The sequence below is a fragment of the Lagopus leucura genome, unplaced genomic scaffold (genome assembly GCF_019238085.1).
Source record: "Lagopus leucura isolate 7727_CA_CO unplaced genomic scaffold, USGS_WTPT01 Super-Scaffold_100055, whole genome shotgun sequence".
NCBI classification, from domain to species: Eukaryota; Metazoa; Chordata; class Aves; order Galliformes; family Phasianidae; genus Lagopus; species Lagopus leucura.
Genome location: NW_024962301.1, coordinates 1411821 through 1428018, shown reverse-complemented (window position 1 = coordinate 1428018; position 16198 = coordinate 1411821). Strand labels below are relative to the sequence as shown.

Below are 16198 nucleotides of genomic sequence, written 5' to 3'. Positions count from 1 at the left end.
TGAATCCTCCTTCCTCAGTACAACTCCTTGGGTCGTTTACCTTGACAAGGAAATCCACCCCAGCCCAATGCGCTGCAAGCAGCCCCACAGAGACCCTCTCTGCAAAGGGCTTTGTAGCACAAATGTTACCAAGTGTGGAAGTTCATTCTTCTGCTGGGTTGAGCTCCTTACCCGCTTTGGAAGCAACTCCTCCTGTGCCAGAAAGCCTCGCTTGTGGACGTTGGGATCATAATCACCATACTGGAAAGAAGCAGAGATGTTGTGCCCACACTGTTAACAACGCAGGCACACAGAACTCTTCACCCTTACACATCCACTCCTTGTGGACACAGCAAATACAGACCACCTACACCCTTCAGCATCAGCTTGTTAGAGGTGAGAACACGTGCTCCTTGGTTAACATAATAAACAGAGTTCCATTGCAATGTGATTGCTCATAGAAACTAAGATCCCTGTTCTACTGCAGCAAACAGAGCAGGGTGCAGGACAAAACCTCCCACTGCCAGCTGGTGCCCACCATGCCCAGCATGGTGGCAACACCTTCTTCCAGCACCAGCAAAGACCCCATCTGCCCAAATCCGTGCCTTTCCACCAGCAGTGGGATGGGGATCCAACGTGTGGACAAAGACCTGGCCCCAAATAATGACTGATCCCAGTAAGCCAGCTGAGGCAGACTGCCTTTTCTCTGCTGCAGTTCCCCATTAACAAATATTTCAATAACAATAATAATGATAACAGGAATTTGGATGACAATTGCAGGCTCCCCTCGGGCAGGCGTTGACTTTTCTGCCAGAGGGGCCGTTGCTCAATTGGGTCATGGAATCCAAATCAGATTTGTTAAGCACACCCAGTAATTACTGGTATTTGTTTAGATGCACATCCTTCCGAGCAGCATATAAAACGGCTGAGAAATAAAACTGCTTATTAACAGATTCAAAAGCTGAGCGTCCCTGCAGTGCGTGTGAAAATGAATTTATCTCCCATGCAGCATAAGAGGGGAGGAAACAGCCAGAAAGCAGCACCTCAAATAACCTCGCAGGTTGAAGCGGATGGGATGAAGGATGTGAGGCACGTACAGGAAATGCTGCGATTCTCATTCACCTGGCAAGCAGGACTTCTGCAGTGACATTAGGTGATTACACAAGGCACAGCAACGCTCCCTTCAGTCATGCGTTCTGCAAGGGAAGCAGCCCTTCCCTCCCAGCTTCTCTGTAGCTCCTCAGCTCAGAAAGCACAAAAGGGTGACAATTTTTAAGGCAAGACCAAGGCATGTGGTGCTCAGACGGGCAGGAAGCTTTCCATGGCAGCCTCCTTTCAATGCCAGGACCACCACGTCGTGCACCAAAACCAGAGCTCAAGATCACAAGCCTACACAGACACCCCCTCAGCAGCCCAGCAAGCAACGTTTCATCCACAACAAGCAGGGATTAAAGACACAGATATTGATTTAGAGCCAGTGCAGATGTGAAGGAAGCATGCAACAGCCAACACTGACTCAGACTTCAATTAAAACAACGCAAACACTGGGGGTTCCATTCAGCAGGGTGCTGAGCAGTGGCAACTGTTTGTCTCCCAAGGTCTACAGGGCTTGGAGCTTCTCAGTGACAGCACATTGCAGGTATACATCTCTTGTACCCACGTCAGAAGGGAGCAGCAACAAGAACACGGAAGTAGCAAGGGAAACAACTCCAATAACCTTGGAGAGGCAGAAAATAAATCATTCCTAGGTGATGAAAATAACTGCAAACAGGATTAACACGAGTATTTCTTTTGCTGGGGTCTGCCATAGACATCCAAGACTAAGCATGGGTTATGTGATTTTCACGTGGTGAAAAATATTGCCGTGTCCCAGAGGAATATCTGTACGGAGTCTGGATGAGGACACTCATTATTCACAACTGAAAAACCAACAAATGGCTTAAATATTGCAGCGTAAGCTGGCTCAAATGATTCGGCAAACACGCTTTTAAAGACCTTTCCAATTAAATAATTGCTTCAAAAGTGTCACAGAATTTTAACTCCTGTTAATTGTACGACACAACTAATATTCACGGTCACACACAGAAGTTGCCTTCACATCATCCAGCCTGGCTTGTGCTGTCCTGTACAAACATGGGCACGCTCAGCTGCGACCCATTAGTGCTGATTATTGTTTGTTTGGGGAAAAAAACAAAAGCAGAGGGCCCTGCTGCTAATGCTGAAGTGCTTCAAGACCTGAAGTGCTGAGAGCAGCAGGGCGGCGATTTGCATTGGAGGGGCGAGGAATGGAAAAACCTCTTGGATGTTGCCATTGCTGCAGGGACACCTTATTTGATAGTTTCCAAGTCTTTCACTGCTATTTAAAACCTGAACCATCTCCAGTATTTGAAAGCGGTGTGGGTGGTTTGAATGCAGAGCCAGAGGGGAAAACACAGAGTAATTCCCCAAACGAATGCAACGATATAGGAATAAACAAGCTTTTAATTTGATGACCCGCATGCTTACTTTGTTATTTCAGGTGGGTGGTTCAACAGCAGCACAAACAAACCTAGCTGTCAATCAAGTGCCTTCATCAGCTGCAACCACACTGACTCCGTGTCAGGCCGTTATGCCCCTCATCATGCAAATCAGCAGGTTATTAGAGAAATTACTGTGCCCAGTGACTGCTTTCTTGTCCAGAAAGGATATCATTATCCTATTTAACTGGAAGGAGGTGACCTGCAATATCTTTCTTCCCAGCTCCATACTGAGGGTTTGCTTTCCACTTCTACCTTTCCTGAAAAAGAGCAGGAGGGGAAGCTCTGCCTGGTTGCCAAAGGGGCAGCAAGGAAAAGCCATGTCTGAAGCAGACATGAAAGGTGCATTAGCTAAGATAAGGAAAGGCACTCCTCTGCCATCTCCTCACAGCCTCTGCAGGATCAAGATCTGCAAGATTAGGAGAACTGCTCCGATTCCAGTCGATCTCCAGACACACAGAGCACGTGCTGCTGAGGACAAGGTCAGGAGCCAAGCTGGGAGAGCAGACACAGGACAGTACCACAGCTCTGCACCAAAGTCCATGCCGCTCCTGAGCATGTGAGCAGCCATGGCCAAGAACAGCACCCAAGGGTTTTACCCAAGGGTATTTTACCCAAGGGTTTATTCATTTTGGCAGTGGAAGTGGCATCCCCTCTGTACCCTCAGCTTGGCAGGTCACGTGAGAAAAACCCAAGCGAGTGTTCACACGTGTATGTGATCAGAGCAATGGCTGTTTCACACAAGCACTGTTAAAAGCAACTCTTTTCCCCAGCTGATGAGTCCCTCTAACAAAACAGACTGGCATCAATATTCTGCCTATGAGGAGAACACAGCTTTTTCTAGCAAATCCAAACATTTGTCATCAAACAACACTGTGCACATCACCTACTGCTGGATTCAGACAAAATGGGCACGGACTGAAGGGTTATGAGGAATGTTACCATGCAACCTGGAAAAAGCCATTGCTGAGGATGAGACCCCTTGAAACGAGTGCTTCCACCCTGCCTGGATCGAGCCCTCCTCAGGCAACAGAAAAAAATCCCACTCCTGCACTGTGACGCAGATCTCACAGAGCACAGTTACCCTGCCTGTCCCCTGAGGCCCCTTAGGGACAGCAGCGGGGCACAGGCACTTGGCCTACGGTTCTGCAAGTCAAAACCCTTTCCTGAAGAGCATCCAGAAAATGACTGAGTACAGACACGAAGATGTGGCAGTTGAGCTGTGAGAGGACTCCAGCAACTGCTCTTCTTTTCCAATGGCATTATCTTTACATGGGAGCTGGAGATTAGCTAGAAAACTCAATTCAGCAGTGGTACATGTTGTGTCACAGGGATAAATGACCCATCTCTAGCAAGATGTCCCCACCTCTGAACCTATGGCTGCTCCCTGTATCACAAGAGTCCCCCTGCTGCTGGCTGCTTCCTCTGCTATCCAAGGCTGTTCCAGGCTGCAAAACAGTGCTCTTTAGAGTCAGTTCTTGGCAAAAACCACTGACTTGGGGTATAGAGCAGAATTCAGCTGAGGATTGAGGGGAACTTGATGACAATTGAGTTCTTCCCTCTGTGTAGTGAGGCCAAAGAGCCACGATCAAAGCTTCGGCAAAGGAACAAGTCAGAAAGATCTCTAACACTGCAATAACATTGATGAGGCAAGCTGTAGCACTCAAAACGAAGCAGTTATCAGGACAAGTATTCCAGGGAAGCAGTGGAGCTGCCAGTCTCACAGCTGGTTTGCTACTGGCTACAACAGCAAGAGCAGGGAGGAGATCCAAAAAAGCACAGGCTGCAGGAATTCAAGTGCTCCAGTAGTAACCCATACTCAAGTAGGCATTGCTAACTCACAGGCTGAGAGCTTGCTAAAGGCTTCTGGAAAGAGAAAATAAAAATGCATCCAATGTCCAAAGGCAGCCAGAAATTGGCAGCATGGAGAAGACAATGTCGCTATTGTAGTCCCATCACTTTTGAATTTTTAACAACTTTCCTTGCCTCAGGAAGTGGGTATGTAACAAAGCACCCAGCTTCCCAGGAGCAACACTAAGCCAGCACCACTTTGCCCTCAGAAAATCCCGCTGTGCCTACCTTGGCTTGGACTGCATAAGAGGCCAGCAGGACAGAAGCTTCAGGAGGACAGTAGATCTTCTCATCCAAAATCTGCTTCTTCACCTGCACACAGCAATAAAGGACACATAACACATGTTTAGTGAAGCAGTGCAAAGCATGACTGTCACAGCAGATGGCTGCAGTTTGTTTTAACTAGGGCTGTCAACCACACAGTTAACAACACTGCTAACACTAGCTCCTGCTCAGGCCCAGGAAATCTCTGATGTCTGTACAGGGAAGGGCTCAGGCTTTCACAAGCCACCTTTTGCAGACAGGTTTGCAAGAAACTAAATTTATACTGGGAAAGTGACGGAACCTGTATCTCACTGTGAAGGGCAAGGGGGGAAAAAAAGCCTTGCATGTGGAGATAAAACCTCCTAAGGCATAAGCTGTAGATTGACGGGACTACATGCAACACTAAACGAAAAAAAGCAGTTGTAGCTGAGGCTCTGAGCACACAAAGGGCTTTGCTGTAGGGCATTCAGACCTTCCTGTGAGTAGGTGCTCACCTGTGCTTGGGGCTAATTCCCTCCAATCCCCATCAACAGCAAGCAGACTGCAGGTCACCTCTGTGGCAGTGCTTTTAACAGCAGAGCCAGCATACAGTTCCCAAAAGCTACTGCTTCATGTTTCCTGGCTTCTGTGCATTAAAAAATTAAACCTGTCACGTTTGATATTTTATGTTCTTGGCCACTTAATTTTTCTGAAGAACAAAAAAAAAAGTACTATTTTCCTAAAATGGATTGTCACAGAGATACAGTAATGTGTATTTGAATGTACAGCACGTTTTGCACCCTCAAAGTCAGTTACAACATAATCACAGAAGATTCTCCTGCGTTAAGGTGAACGGGGGAGCTTGCAAGCTTATGTGTGTTCCTGTTTCTTACACACAGTACTGGAGCATTGGCTCCTCTCATATCATTAAAATCCTAGCAGAAAAGTCACGGTCTGCATTTATAAAATGCAGCTTTAACTGCTTTTCCTCTGTGATTCTATTTTTCAAAGCTGCCAAAAAGCATTTTTCCTTATCAGGCCTAAAACCCATGGCAAATTGGACATTTAGAAACTGCCCTAAGGAGACACGAGAGCACAAGACAGACTTTGGAAATGAACAGCAATATTTTGCATTTCAACCTTTAGCTCTGAAGAACAAAGACAAACTTTGGAACTGGGAGGAGTATCAATGAGCTAGTGAGCTCACTTTTATATCTGTTGTAAAGGGCAGAGTACACTGAAATCTAAAGCAAGGCAGCTGAATCCAGATTGCTCCTATTTTGGTGCAACTTCAACAGCCAAGGAGCAGCTACAACATCCTAATGAATGCCCAGAGATCGGCCCAGGATTATTCTACAGCCTGTAACACTCCTGCCTCCTGTTTCTTTTTATAGTAAATAGTTTCTGAAAATTGATCTTGTCTGAAAGAGAAAGCTGCTGTGACAGAAACGCTTCATTACCAGTCAGACAGCACAGCTACAACATCAGCTGAACTGATTTCTCAAGACATGATGTTTGGTAGAGTCCTTTAAATAAGAAGTTACTGTGCAGGCAGGAAGATAGGTTTCCCCTTCTCCTCTGCTTCTGCCATCAGTTTATGACAGAGTTGTGCTTCTGGGATTTTCTTCTGCTCCAGTTACCTGAAGGCTGATTTGCGAGGAGGTGAACCTTGCTGTACAGCCTGTACGTGAAACAGGTTGGCTGCATTCTGTGCTCCGGGATGAAATCCCCTTGCTTCCCACAAGAACACTATCACTTATAAAGGCAATTGTCATCTCTCAGCACAATCGATATCTACATCCTGCAGAGAGGCAGACTCCAAGGCTGCGAGTGTCATTCATGCCCACATCTGACATTCATTTTCCTTAACTATCACACACTAATGTTACAAATCATCTAATCATTTCTGATGGCCAGTTTGCAAGCCTGGGCGCCTGGGACTGCTTCATCCATCTCTCACCTATTTTAGGACACTTCTGCAGTTCAAGACAACTGCATTCAGAGGGGTGTGAATGTAATGACAAAGAGCCACGCTTTGCCGACCAAATTCCTCAGTCCCCAAAACCTTCTTGTACTTCTGCTCATCCTTGCTCCTTCCTCCTTCATGCTGGAAAACACCGTACTTACAAGGTTCCTACCTGCAGGAAGAACAAGTGCTGTGTGATCTCCTGGACCAGCTCCTCCTCTGCGTTCTCAGGATAAAATTTGGCTAGGAAGTGAAAGGTGACAGGTTCCTCTGTTGGCACGTCATGATCCAGAACCTGGGGAATAGAAAAGCCATTCAACTACACCCCCTAGCTTTGTCAGGGTCCTGTTTCTAGGAGCCACACTGTCACCTTCTGTTAATATCAGCATAGCTTTTGTCAAGCATCTTAGGCGTGCAGAAGGGATGAAACAACCTAAGTAGTTCAGAAGAGCATAGAAAACAAACATTTCTGACAATCAGAACCGTGCAAGAAAACAAACAGCATGCAAGATGAGACAGCAAAGGTTGACCTTGATCTGCTGTGTGCATAATGCTGCTTCCCAACCTCTCACAATGATGTTAGATGCTGCTATGCCACCACCAACCTTTATGGCTCTTTCCCTGCAGTGCCTCTCCCTCTATTTCAGACTTGCTCTCTGACACCTCGCTATTATGCTGGTGCTGTCTGGTTCAGATTCATGTTAGCTTAAAACTTTGGCATGACACCGAGAGACGCCTCCTTTAGTCACAATTACTGCCTGGTTTTAGTGCAGCATCGTTTGGGTGCAAACAGAGCCACATCCATCACTTCTCTAACCAACTGCTCAGCAACCCAGAGGCTCACATATCTGGGAAGCATCCCATTCCTTATCTCGACCTCCTTTTCACTCCTCAGTTATGCAGTTTTGCCTCCTCCTTTGCCTTTGCACACTTCAACAGCAAAAGAAGCCAAGGTGCAACCTTTCACCTTCCTGCTACAGGGCTTGTCATTCAGGGGTGTAGAAGAGAGACTAAAAGCAGCCATCACTAGACTCTGTTTACACTACAGACCTCCTGCAGTCCAGCACCTCAGGGTTGGAAGATGATCTTTAAGGTCCCTTCCAACCTAAGCTACTCTTTGATTCTATACATCCTCCTCTGTCACCCTTTGGGAACTCTCAGAAGAGCCTTGCTTCCAACCTTCTTGTCCATTTTAAGCCAAGCCACCGTGTCCTTGATAGTGTACTGCAGGCCAAAGAACCATGTTTCTCGGAGTCCCAGCGTTCTGCATACCAGGTCAAACAAGTCCTTGCCTTTCCACTTCACCTGCAGGAAAAGGAAAGGGAAGCCAAGTTATAAAGATGGACTGGAGGATTTTGTTTCCATTCAACCAAACCCATTCTTTTTTCCACCTCACAATGTGTTCCTCATAGGGAAACTGGAACGCCAGGCCCACCCAAATGACACTGCGAAGTTCCACTGTTCCTTCCTTTAGCAATCCACCAGAAGTCAGAGGATCTGAGGGGTCCTTTTGAATCAAGCTCCTCTATGAGTAGCTCATTTTCAGCAAGGAAAGAAAGAGGAAAAAATGTCTACGTATCACTCTTAATTGCCCTCTGGTAGCTTTAATGCAGCTACGGCCCCAGGAATCCCTGCCCAACCTCCAGTATCAGCAGCTCGGGCAGACACAACACAACACAGGGCACAACACAACCGAAAACCAGAAGGGAAACAACCGATGCATCCACTGCGTGCATCCACAGCAACAGGCTCTGCACAGGCTAACGGGGAGGAGGGCCCAGGACTATCATTGAAATCAGCAGTTCTCTCTGAGCGTGTCAGGCTGTGCCTTACACTGAAGATGTGACAAAAGCAGCAAGGGAGCAGAGGAAACGGAGGTGCCCAAAGAGCGCGGCCTTCCAACAGTCTTGTCCTTCCAACAGTCTTGTCGTCACAACCGCGCCACTGCTGAGCTTTGTTCATAAAACCAGGAGGCGCTGGGAGGCAGAAAGGTGAAGAAAGACACAAAACAGATGAACCTAATGTGCCAGAGCCACTCTGGTCTTCCATCTGTGCGGCGGAAACTGAGACATACGGCCATTACTCCAAAGCCCCAGGGCAAAGGGATCTCAGCGCATTCTCTTGTCGCTACAACTCAATCTCGGTGCCACCTGGCCAGCATCGATAGGAACGCAAGGCCCCGGCGCACGCTGCTGCCGCGGGGCCGATCCCCGCTCCCGCTGTCCCCCACTGCCGCCTTGTGGGCAAAGCGGCTGAGGACAGGCCGATTCCTGCTCCGATTCAACGAGCACGTGGCTGGTTCTGCCCCTCGCAGGGCACACACGAGCGCACCGACGTCCCAGAATAGAAGAAAGCCACTGCCCCCCTCCAAAAAGCAGCACCCCAGGGCGGCTCGCCACGGCCTCTCTGCAGTTCCTATCAGGCGCAATCAACACCTCGAGGTCAGCAGCACCAGGAGGAGCGAGTTCTGCAGCGCTGCAATTACAAAACCCGAATTTCACACACCAAACCAGCCTCCGGTCCCTACAACGAGCTCCAGCTTGGCACAGGATGCTTCAGATTGCACGTCTCCTCCCGACTATTATTTTAAGAAGGAGGTTAATTTGAGGTTTCAGACAGCACAGAGCAGGATGCATTTGAACAGCCGCTCCATACATTTCTGGAGGCACGTGGAAGCGCGCCGCCATCAGAGGGCAATTTCCTAACTGGAATTAAACTGCTCTGCATAATGCATTGCCATTTGGGCTTTGTTATTATTTCCAACCCCCCCCCTTTTCACAAAGGGGCTGCTGCAGCTCACCCCAGCCACCCACCTTACAGCCGGTGCTTTGCACGCCCCTCCTGCAATTCCCACTTTGCAAAGCAATTGTTTCTGCCATCACATTTGACACTGCTGCTGTTACTGCACGCGCACGGCAAGGCAGAGACACGCATTTAACACTGCTGCCCGCTGAATTACCTTCATTAAATATAGAAATGGAACAGCGGCCGCGTTTATTTCAACGTACACGATTGCCTTCCACACCTCGGTACTTAAAATAATGATCTGCATTCAAGTGGCATCTTTGGACAGCTGAACTCCAACTGTTTTACAGACATGGAAGACCTTAGCTCTGTACCCATATTTGATAGGCCTCGTATCATTAACTGCCACATTTCCTGGCCATAAAACACAATAAAGGCCCCCAGGGACAGCAGGGGATAAAGAGAGCTGATGCCAGGGGCTGAGCAGACGAGCCAGCCGTGAGCCTGCAGCCTGGCAGCTCCACATTCCACCCTCTGCTCATCACACCGCTCCCGTGCTCCGTACACCTGAAGCACAAGGACAATTTTGCATGTCATCGGAAGGTCCTGAAAACAAAACAGAGAGGCTTAGAGCAGAGCAGTGCCCTCAGCCGTGCGCTCGAGCAGCTGGCACCATGCTGTAACAGAGCTCAGCCTCCAACCAGAAGCTCCATCACAACAACCCTAATCCTGCACAGCCAGGCGGCCCTGCACGACCCGCAGAGGGGAGCAGGATGTGGCTGCAGATGTCACTTCTCACACTTGTGGCTCTGCAGCCTCCTACCAGCTCGACTTCAGCACAACCTGCTAGAGACATTCCACAAGTCTTGGAGGAACGCAGGGACAAACTGCTTTAGGAACACAGCGAGTGCTGCGAGGCTGCGATTCTGCAGAGCTGCAATTCATGCTCTTTACTAAGCACAGAGTGCTCACGATTTATCAGCACGGCGTTTTAAGCAAACAGCACTAAGCACTTACAACCCAGCAGCTAGAAAGGAGCTTCCACTTCCACCGTGCCTTATTGGCATCATCTTTTTCTCCAGCAGAGCCGTCGCATTTGGCAGCTATTAACGGGGTTTGCATTATTTATTAAACTGCAACAAGAGTAATTTCCAACAGACGGGCAACTGGGCCATTTATTTCAATGCAGACCCTTGCCAGCAATTCCCAGCACTGCTCCTTAGCTCCCCAGCCTGTCCCCCGGTGGCACAAACACGAGGCAGGTTTAGCTGATCCCCCTGGCAAGGGCTGACAACGGGGAGGCCAAGAGGTAGAAGAAAACACACAGCAAGGCACAGGAGGTGCCCTGCAGAAGAGTGCTGAGGGTGCTAAAGAGAAAAGCGGTTCCCAAACTCTGCTGATGCTTCACTTCCAGCGATGCCCTGCTGAATTTACACGGGAAAGGGAAAGAGGAATGGTTTTCAACCCCTTAGGATTTCATAAGAGGAAGGAGAGGAACAAATACAGGCCCGATCTTCTTGGGGCAGAACCCAGCTCAAGGCAGCTCACCTCCCTTCCATCACAAAAACAGACCAGGCCTTCGTACGACAAACACAGAACGGTGGCTTTTCAGCTCAACAGGTCAACTTTATTCAACGTCAGCACTGGTTCTGTGCTAGACATGAGACAGGAGCCCAGGGTCCCTGCTGTGATGCCGATGGCAGGCAGGGCAAGCAGAGGAGGGGGCCGAGCCCTGGGAAGCAGCACGATGGTTTCACAGCAAGATATTTCCACTCAGGAACCCTGTGGGAGAAGCAGCTTTTAGCAGAGCCAACACCTCTGCCCTGAAACACAGGGGGAGATCACAGAGCGGAGCCCCTCTGGGCACCTGGGCACACAGCAGCTGCCCCTCATCCACCAGATGACCAAGCAGAATCCACAGCAGCAGACAGCCCAACGCAGGGCAACTTTGAGGCTGTTTGGACCCTGCACGCTCACAGGAGCGCCCCAGACAGCCCTTCGTTTGGGTTTAACGTCCTTCTGGAGCCAGCAGGGAATCAAATATTCAATATTCCTCCATTCCTTTAAATAAACAGATGTCAAATACTTTCAATTGCCACTTACTGAGCCACGAGACAGGGCCGTAAAAGTTATTTTTATTTACTAATGCTACACGACAACTCGATAATGAGCTTTTAATTAAAATCTATTCCTGCTAACCACCGAGGAGGCCAAAAACCCACCCAGGCATAACAAGGCAGATGGTGCAGCCAAGCACAGTGCCTGCTGTCTGCCCGAGACAGAGACAGGGCTGGGTGCAGGGGAAGAAAGGGCTGCTGCGGCTCTTCCAGCTGGCAAGGGAGGGGAAAACAAGCAATAGAACCCAGCTCAGCCAAAGGCTGGATGAGGGAGGACTGATGGAGCTCCTGAACCGAAGGAATTGGATAACATGGGGCTCAAGAAGAGGCTGAGGAGAGCTTGGAGCGGGAGAGCAGAGAGCATTTCAGATTGGGGGTGCAATCAGAACGAAGTCAAGGAGGATCTGTGCTCATAATGTGTCTCGTGTGACCTGCACACAGGTTGAGAAAGAGAATGCAGAAATGAACAGAACCCAGCAAGACAGCCCTGAGAAATCCCCAAGTGACGTGGCTGTAAATTAGCAGTACTGCTGCTTTTGCCATAAAGCCCCCCGAGATGCAAATCAAATGGGAAAGCAGCTTCTGCCTGCCACTTCTCTTATTAAAGCAGGGACTGGGAGCCACCGAGCAGCAAAAGCGTGTGAGCACTCAGAGAACTGACACAGGCCGAGGGCAGATGGGTGCACAAAGGAACCAGAACATCGACTTGACAGCTGGCATCCCAGTAATTTACTGAAGATCATTTTGCAGCTGAAAGGGATTATTTCTCTCAGCTTTTTAGGAGAGCTGTTCCTGTCCCCAGATCCATCTCCGCCTGCTTGCAGCAGCTTAGCAGCATCGAGAGGTCAGTGCCATTACTGGCAGCACCAAGGAGCTGGTGAACATTTACCAAAGGATGAACAAACCCACATAAAACCTCTCCCAACCATTTTGCAAAGCAGGCAGAAACTTCATCCCCTGCTTCTTCCTCCTGCCCTTTTCATTTGGGCGCAGTGAGCTGAACTCCCTGCTCTGACACACAAACTCTTCCTCAACAACTTATTTGGCCACAGATTTTCCACACCAGACCTCAGCTTGCCCCTGCTCCCAGGGATAAGCTTTTGCAGCACAGCTATGTAACCCCCTGCAAACGTTAACAGGGAGACCAGCACTTGGCTGCACGCTGCTAAAAGAGACTTCTTCTACTTACATGCACATAGGAGAGTTTTACAACCAACCACAGCAAGTTGGGTACCAAGGCCTGAACGCCCTGCACAGACACCTTCCAGCTGAGGTTGTTTTCTGAACAGAAAGGAACAGCTTAAGCATTCAGGCAGTGACACAGCACAAGTTTAGACCAAACGTACAAGTGTCTCTTACTGCTTCAATGCTTGTGCTTTCTCCAGGTTGGCTGTTAAGTTTTCCCACTCATTTCTGGCTGAAAGAGCTGCTGCTGTCCAAGGATTAAGCGGAGAGGCAGCTGCTGCTTGGTCCCATAATGACTCCTACAGGGGCTCCAAGACCACAGGCATTATGGATAAAGAGAAAAAACCCTTCTGAGAAGCTGCTGAGACTCCAGAGCTGGAGAGCCAGTCACCACGCTGCCACACCACAGGAACAAAGCAAATCAAGGACTGGTGGATCCTTCTATCAGCTTGGCATTAGTGACCAACCCAACACCAGCACTGCAATCCTGCTGCGGGAACAGAATGAAGAGAGCCCCACAGGAACCCAACAGTACCGTGGGGTAAAGACACTGTGCAAGAGAAGTGAATAACCTGACTATCTCACAAAGAGCCACCACCAGGATTGCCTCACTCCTGCCATATCACTAGTCTAATTTGGGGCAGGAACGGCAGCAAGTTGCCCCACCAGGGGGGCAGTCAGAGGAAGCCATTGGCCACTCAGTGTCCTGGCATCATAACCTGGGAGGCAGCGAACCAAGCACCACCAGCACCCCCAGCTGTCACTCAGGCAGTGCCTGGCACACGGTGGTGTTAATTGACCATGTGTGTTTTCCAGTAGGATTTCTCTCCCGCTGCTCTCCAGGTGCAGGTGGTGGTGCTCAGGAAGATGGGGCAGCCAGCAAGCGGCTTAGCACAGGGATTTCAACAGTTATGCAAATGTCTGTCCTTGCTCAAGATGCTATCAATTAATTAGGAACCGTGCTCACACAGCTCTAATGGAAGGAACACAAAAAGGGAGACGTTGACATTGTGCCTTTAAGATTTCCCTGAACAAATTACAAGTCTTTGAAGTGAGGCCCCAACTGCGATTATTAAGCTTCATCACAGCGTTAGAAAGATTACGATTTCATTTCTAGGAATTATTTCAGATTTAGACTCAATTTAGAGACATTATTCACGGAGTCAACAGACGCAGAGCAGGTTTAATCTCCTGCAATACCCAGCCAGGAATTCCTGCAGGGCAGACTGAAAAATGAGTAAGGAAAAGGTGCCACAGCCACATCAGCTTCCTCAGAATAAGAGGGGCTGCCACGACCAGAGGTGGCAGCAGAACCAGGGTGGCACACAGCCTCATATGCACTCCTCCTGTGCCAGATGGGAATTGACGGCCGGAGTGCCTGGTGTCACAGCCAGCCAGCTGTTACCAGACCTCACACCACGCTGACAACACCTCACCACCCCCCATCACCTCCGTCCTGTGCAGTCACTCAGGAAAACACACAACGTGCCTCAAGAGCTCTGCAACAAAGTTGAAAAGGAGCCAGAGAGATTAATCCTGCATAGCAAGGCTGCTCCAGCAGAGCTTGGTCACTCACTCAGATGTGTTCACTGGCACTGCAATCAGCACTGGTCAAAGAAGCCAGCAGTTAAGCAGGGCTCAGACCAGCAGGGCCCCAGACCACGAGCAGCACCAGCCTCCCCACAGCAGCTCCCTAACTGCTCACCCTGCATGCATCCAGGAAGGAAAAGGGGCACAAGCACTTAGCGTGAGGCTGAAGAGGTGTACAGGAGGCACAGAGATGTGAGGCAGCTGTTTGCAATGGGGCAGGCAGTGGTCTCTGTGGATGTGTTTTGGGGTCCTTCCCTGCAGCTGTCACTACACAGAGGAGGCAGCAACACAGCCAGGGAGCTCAAACAGCCACAGCTGAGCCATGCAATGTGCCCCTGTGGGGCTCTGGCAGTGGCACCCAAGTGGGCATGGGGAGGCCTGAGGGGGGCACGGAGGGTCTGGGGGAGGACTAGGGGGGCCATGCAATGCAGCCACCCAACCTGATCCTTTCTTCCCCACTGCTGGGAGGTCTCACACTGGAGGTCAGAGCCTGAGCTCCTGTACGTGTCCTCTGTGCTCCAGTGAGAGGTCAGAGGTGCAGGAGCACAACGCTCGCAAGCATCTCTCTGAGCTCCCCCAAAGGCTGGGCAGCCTCTGCTGCAAAGTCTTTGGCTGGAGCCTCCCCAGCAGGCAGCTGAAGGTGCACAAGTTACGTGTTCCAACCCGACTGGGAGCGCCGGGCTGCCTCTTCATAAAAGCCCTGATCCCAACATGAAACAACAAGTGGCCACGGCGTGAAAAGAGAGTTACTGACTTCTCATCACCTCATTGTTGGCAGCCTAGGAAAGTGTCAGAGCAGGACTGGGACACCTCAACCCTCCCAGCAGGGTAACGCCGAGAAGCTGGAAGTGACAATAACTCCTTAATCCCTGGGAAAGGCACGGTGTGCCCCAGAGCTGACAGTGCATTTCAGCAGTGAGAAACGTCACAAGGACAAACGCCCTTTGGCTCACAGGCACGGAACTGCATCAAGATTCAGACAGAGTGAGTTTTCCTTTTTCACAGCTCATGCTTTAAAGTGGGTTTTCAGTCTCTCCGTGCCCCATCCCTCCAGAGCATTTCGTGATCTGAAAACCCAGCAACAAAAGGAAGCCCCTGGGGCCAGCAGCCACGGCAAGGCTGCCCGACAGGCACCGCGGGCCCAAGCGAAGGCAAACCTGACCTAAGAGACGCACACGGCAGGACACCTCAGCGACGAGTCGGGGCGGGACGCCGAGGGAATTCCCGCAGCCCCGTGCCGAGCCCCGCGGCTTTAAGCCCGAGATAACCCGCCCGGCCTCAGGCTGAGCCCCACGGCCCCCGGCCAAGGCCAGGCCGGGCCCGGCAGCCCTCAGACCCCGCGGCAGGGCCGGGCCCGGGGCGCTCGGGACACCCAGAGCGGGGGAGCGAGGCCCGGGGCCCCGTCTCCATGGCAACGGGGCTTAGGCCGCGGCCGTCACCTCGCAGCTGAACTCCATCTCGGCGTCCATGGTGACGATGCGCACCGTGAAGGTCTTGGGCTGCTTCCTTTTGAGCGAGCTGAAGCTCATGCGGGACGCGATGGCCCCGGCCATGGTGCGGGAGGAGCTCAGCGCCGAGGGCCGCGCCGCGGGGGCAGCGCCATGGCGGCGGCGGCAGCGGCGGCGGCTCCGGGCCGCGCCGAGCCCAGCCTCAGAACGGCGTCCCCCTATTGGTTCCGAGCTCGGGTCGTCCCGCCCTCCGCCCCGAGGGTCGCGCAGCACTGAAGCCAATCAGAAGCGGGATGACGGGGAGAGGGGGAGAGAGGGACGTGCGGATTGGGCGAAACGGCCGCTCGTCAAGGGGAAGGAGCGGGGGTAGACAACAGGGCTTCGTGCACACACGTTGCGGCGCGCATGTGGCGCCCTCTTGCGGCTGGAGGAGCGTGCATCACCCTGCCGTCGTGAATGAGCTGAGCGCCGTCCCCGTCCTGCTGCTGCGGTGGCACTGCGGGGCCGTGGGGTGGGGGGCGCTGCCCGGTCCTGGCCCCGATGCAGGGGGGTCTCAGA

General features: G+C 50.9%; 1 protein-coding gene across 8 annotated transcripts in view; it reads right to left on the bottom strand.

Annotated features, from left to right (window-relative positions):
• NF2 (neurofibromin 2) overlaps positions 1-15789 on the bottom strand; it is a 40663-nt gene extending 24874 nt beyond the window's left edge. For 6 of the 8 annotated variants that reach the window (XR_006181472.1, XM_042886168.1, XM_042886167.1 and 3 more), the window contains exons 1-5: positions 15632-15788; positions 7735-7860; positions 6728-6850; positions 4575-4658; positions 172-240 (exon numbers count right to left, since the gene is read on the bottom strand). Coding sequence is in view for 7 of the 8 variants with exons in the window: in XM_042886168.1 (XP_042742102.1) it covers positions 172-240; positions 4575-4658; positions 6728-6850; positions 7735-7860; positions 15632-15745 (516 nt within the window). In the remaining variant the exon portion in view is untranslated. Of the gene's footprint in view, positions 1-171; positions 241-4574; positions 4659-6727; positions 6851-7734; positions 7861-15631 lie in introns of all 8 variants that reach the window. The other 2 variants (XM_042886172.1, XM_042886171.1) reach the window with 2 other exon arrangements.
• Positions 15790-16198: the final 409 nt, after the last annotated feature.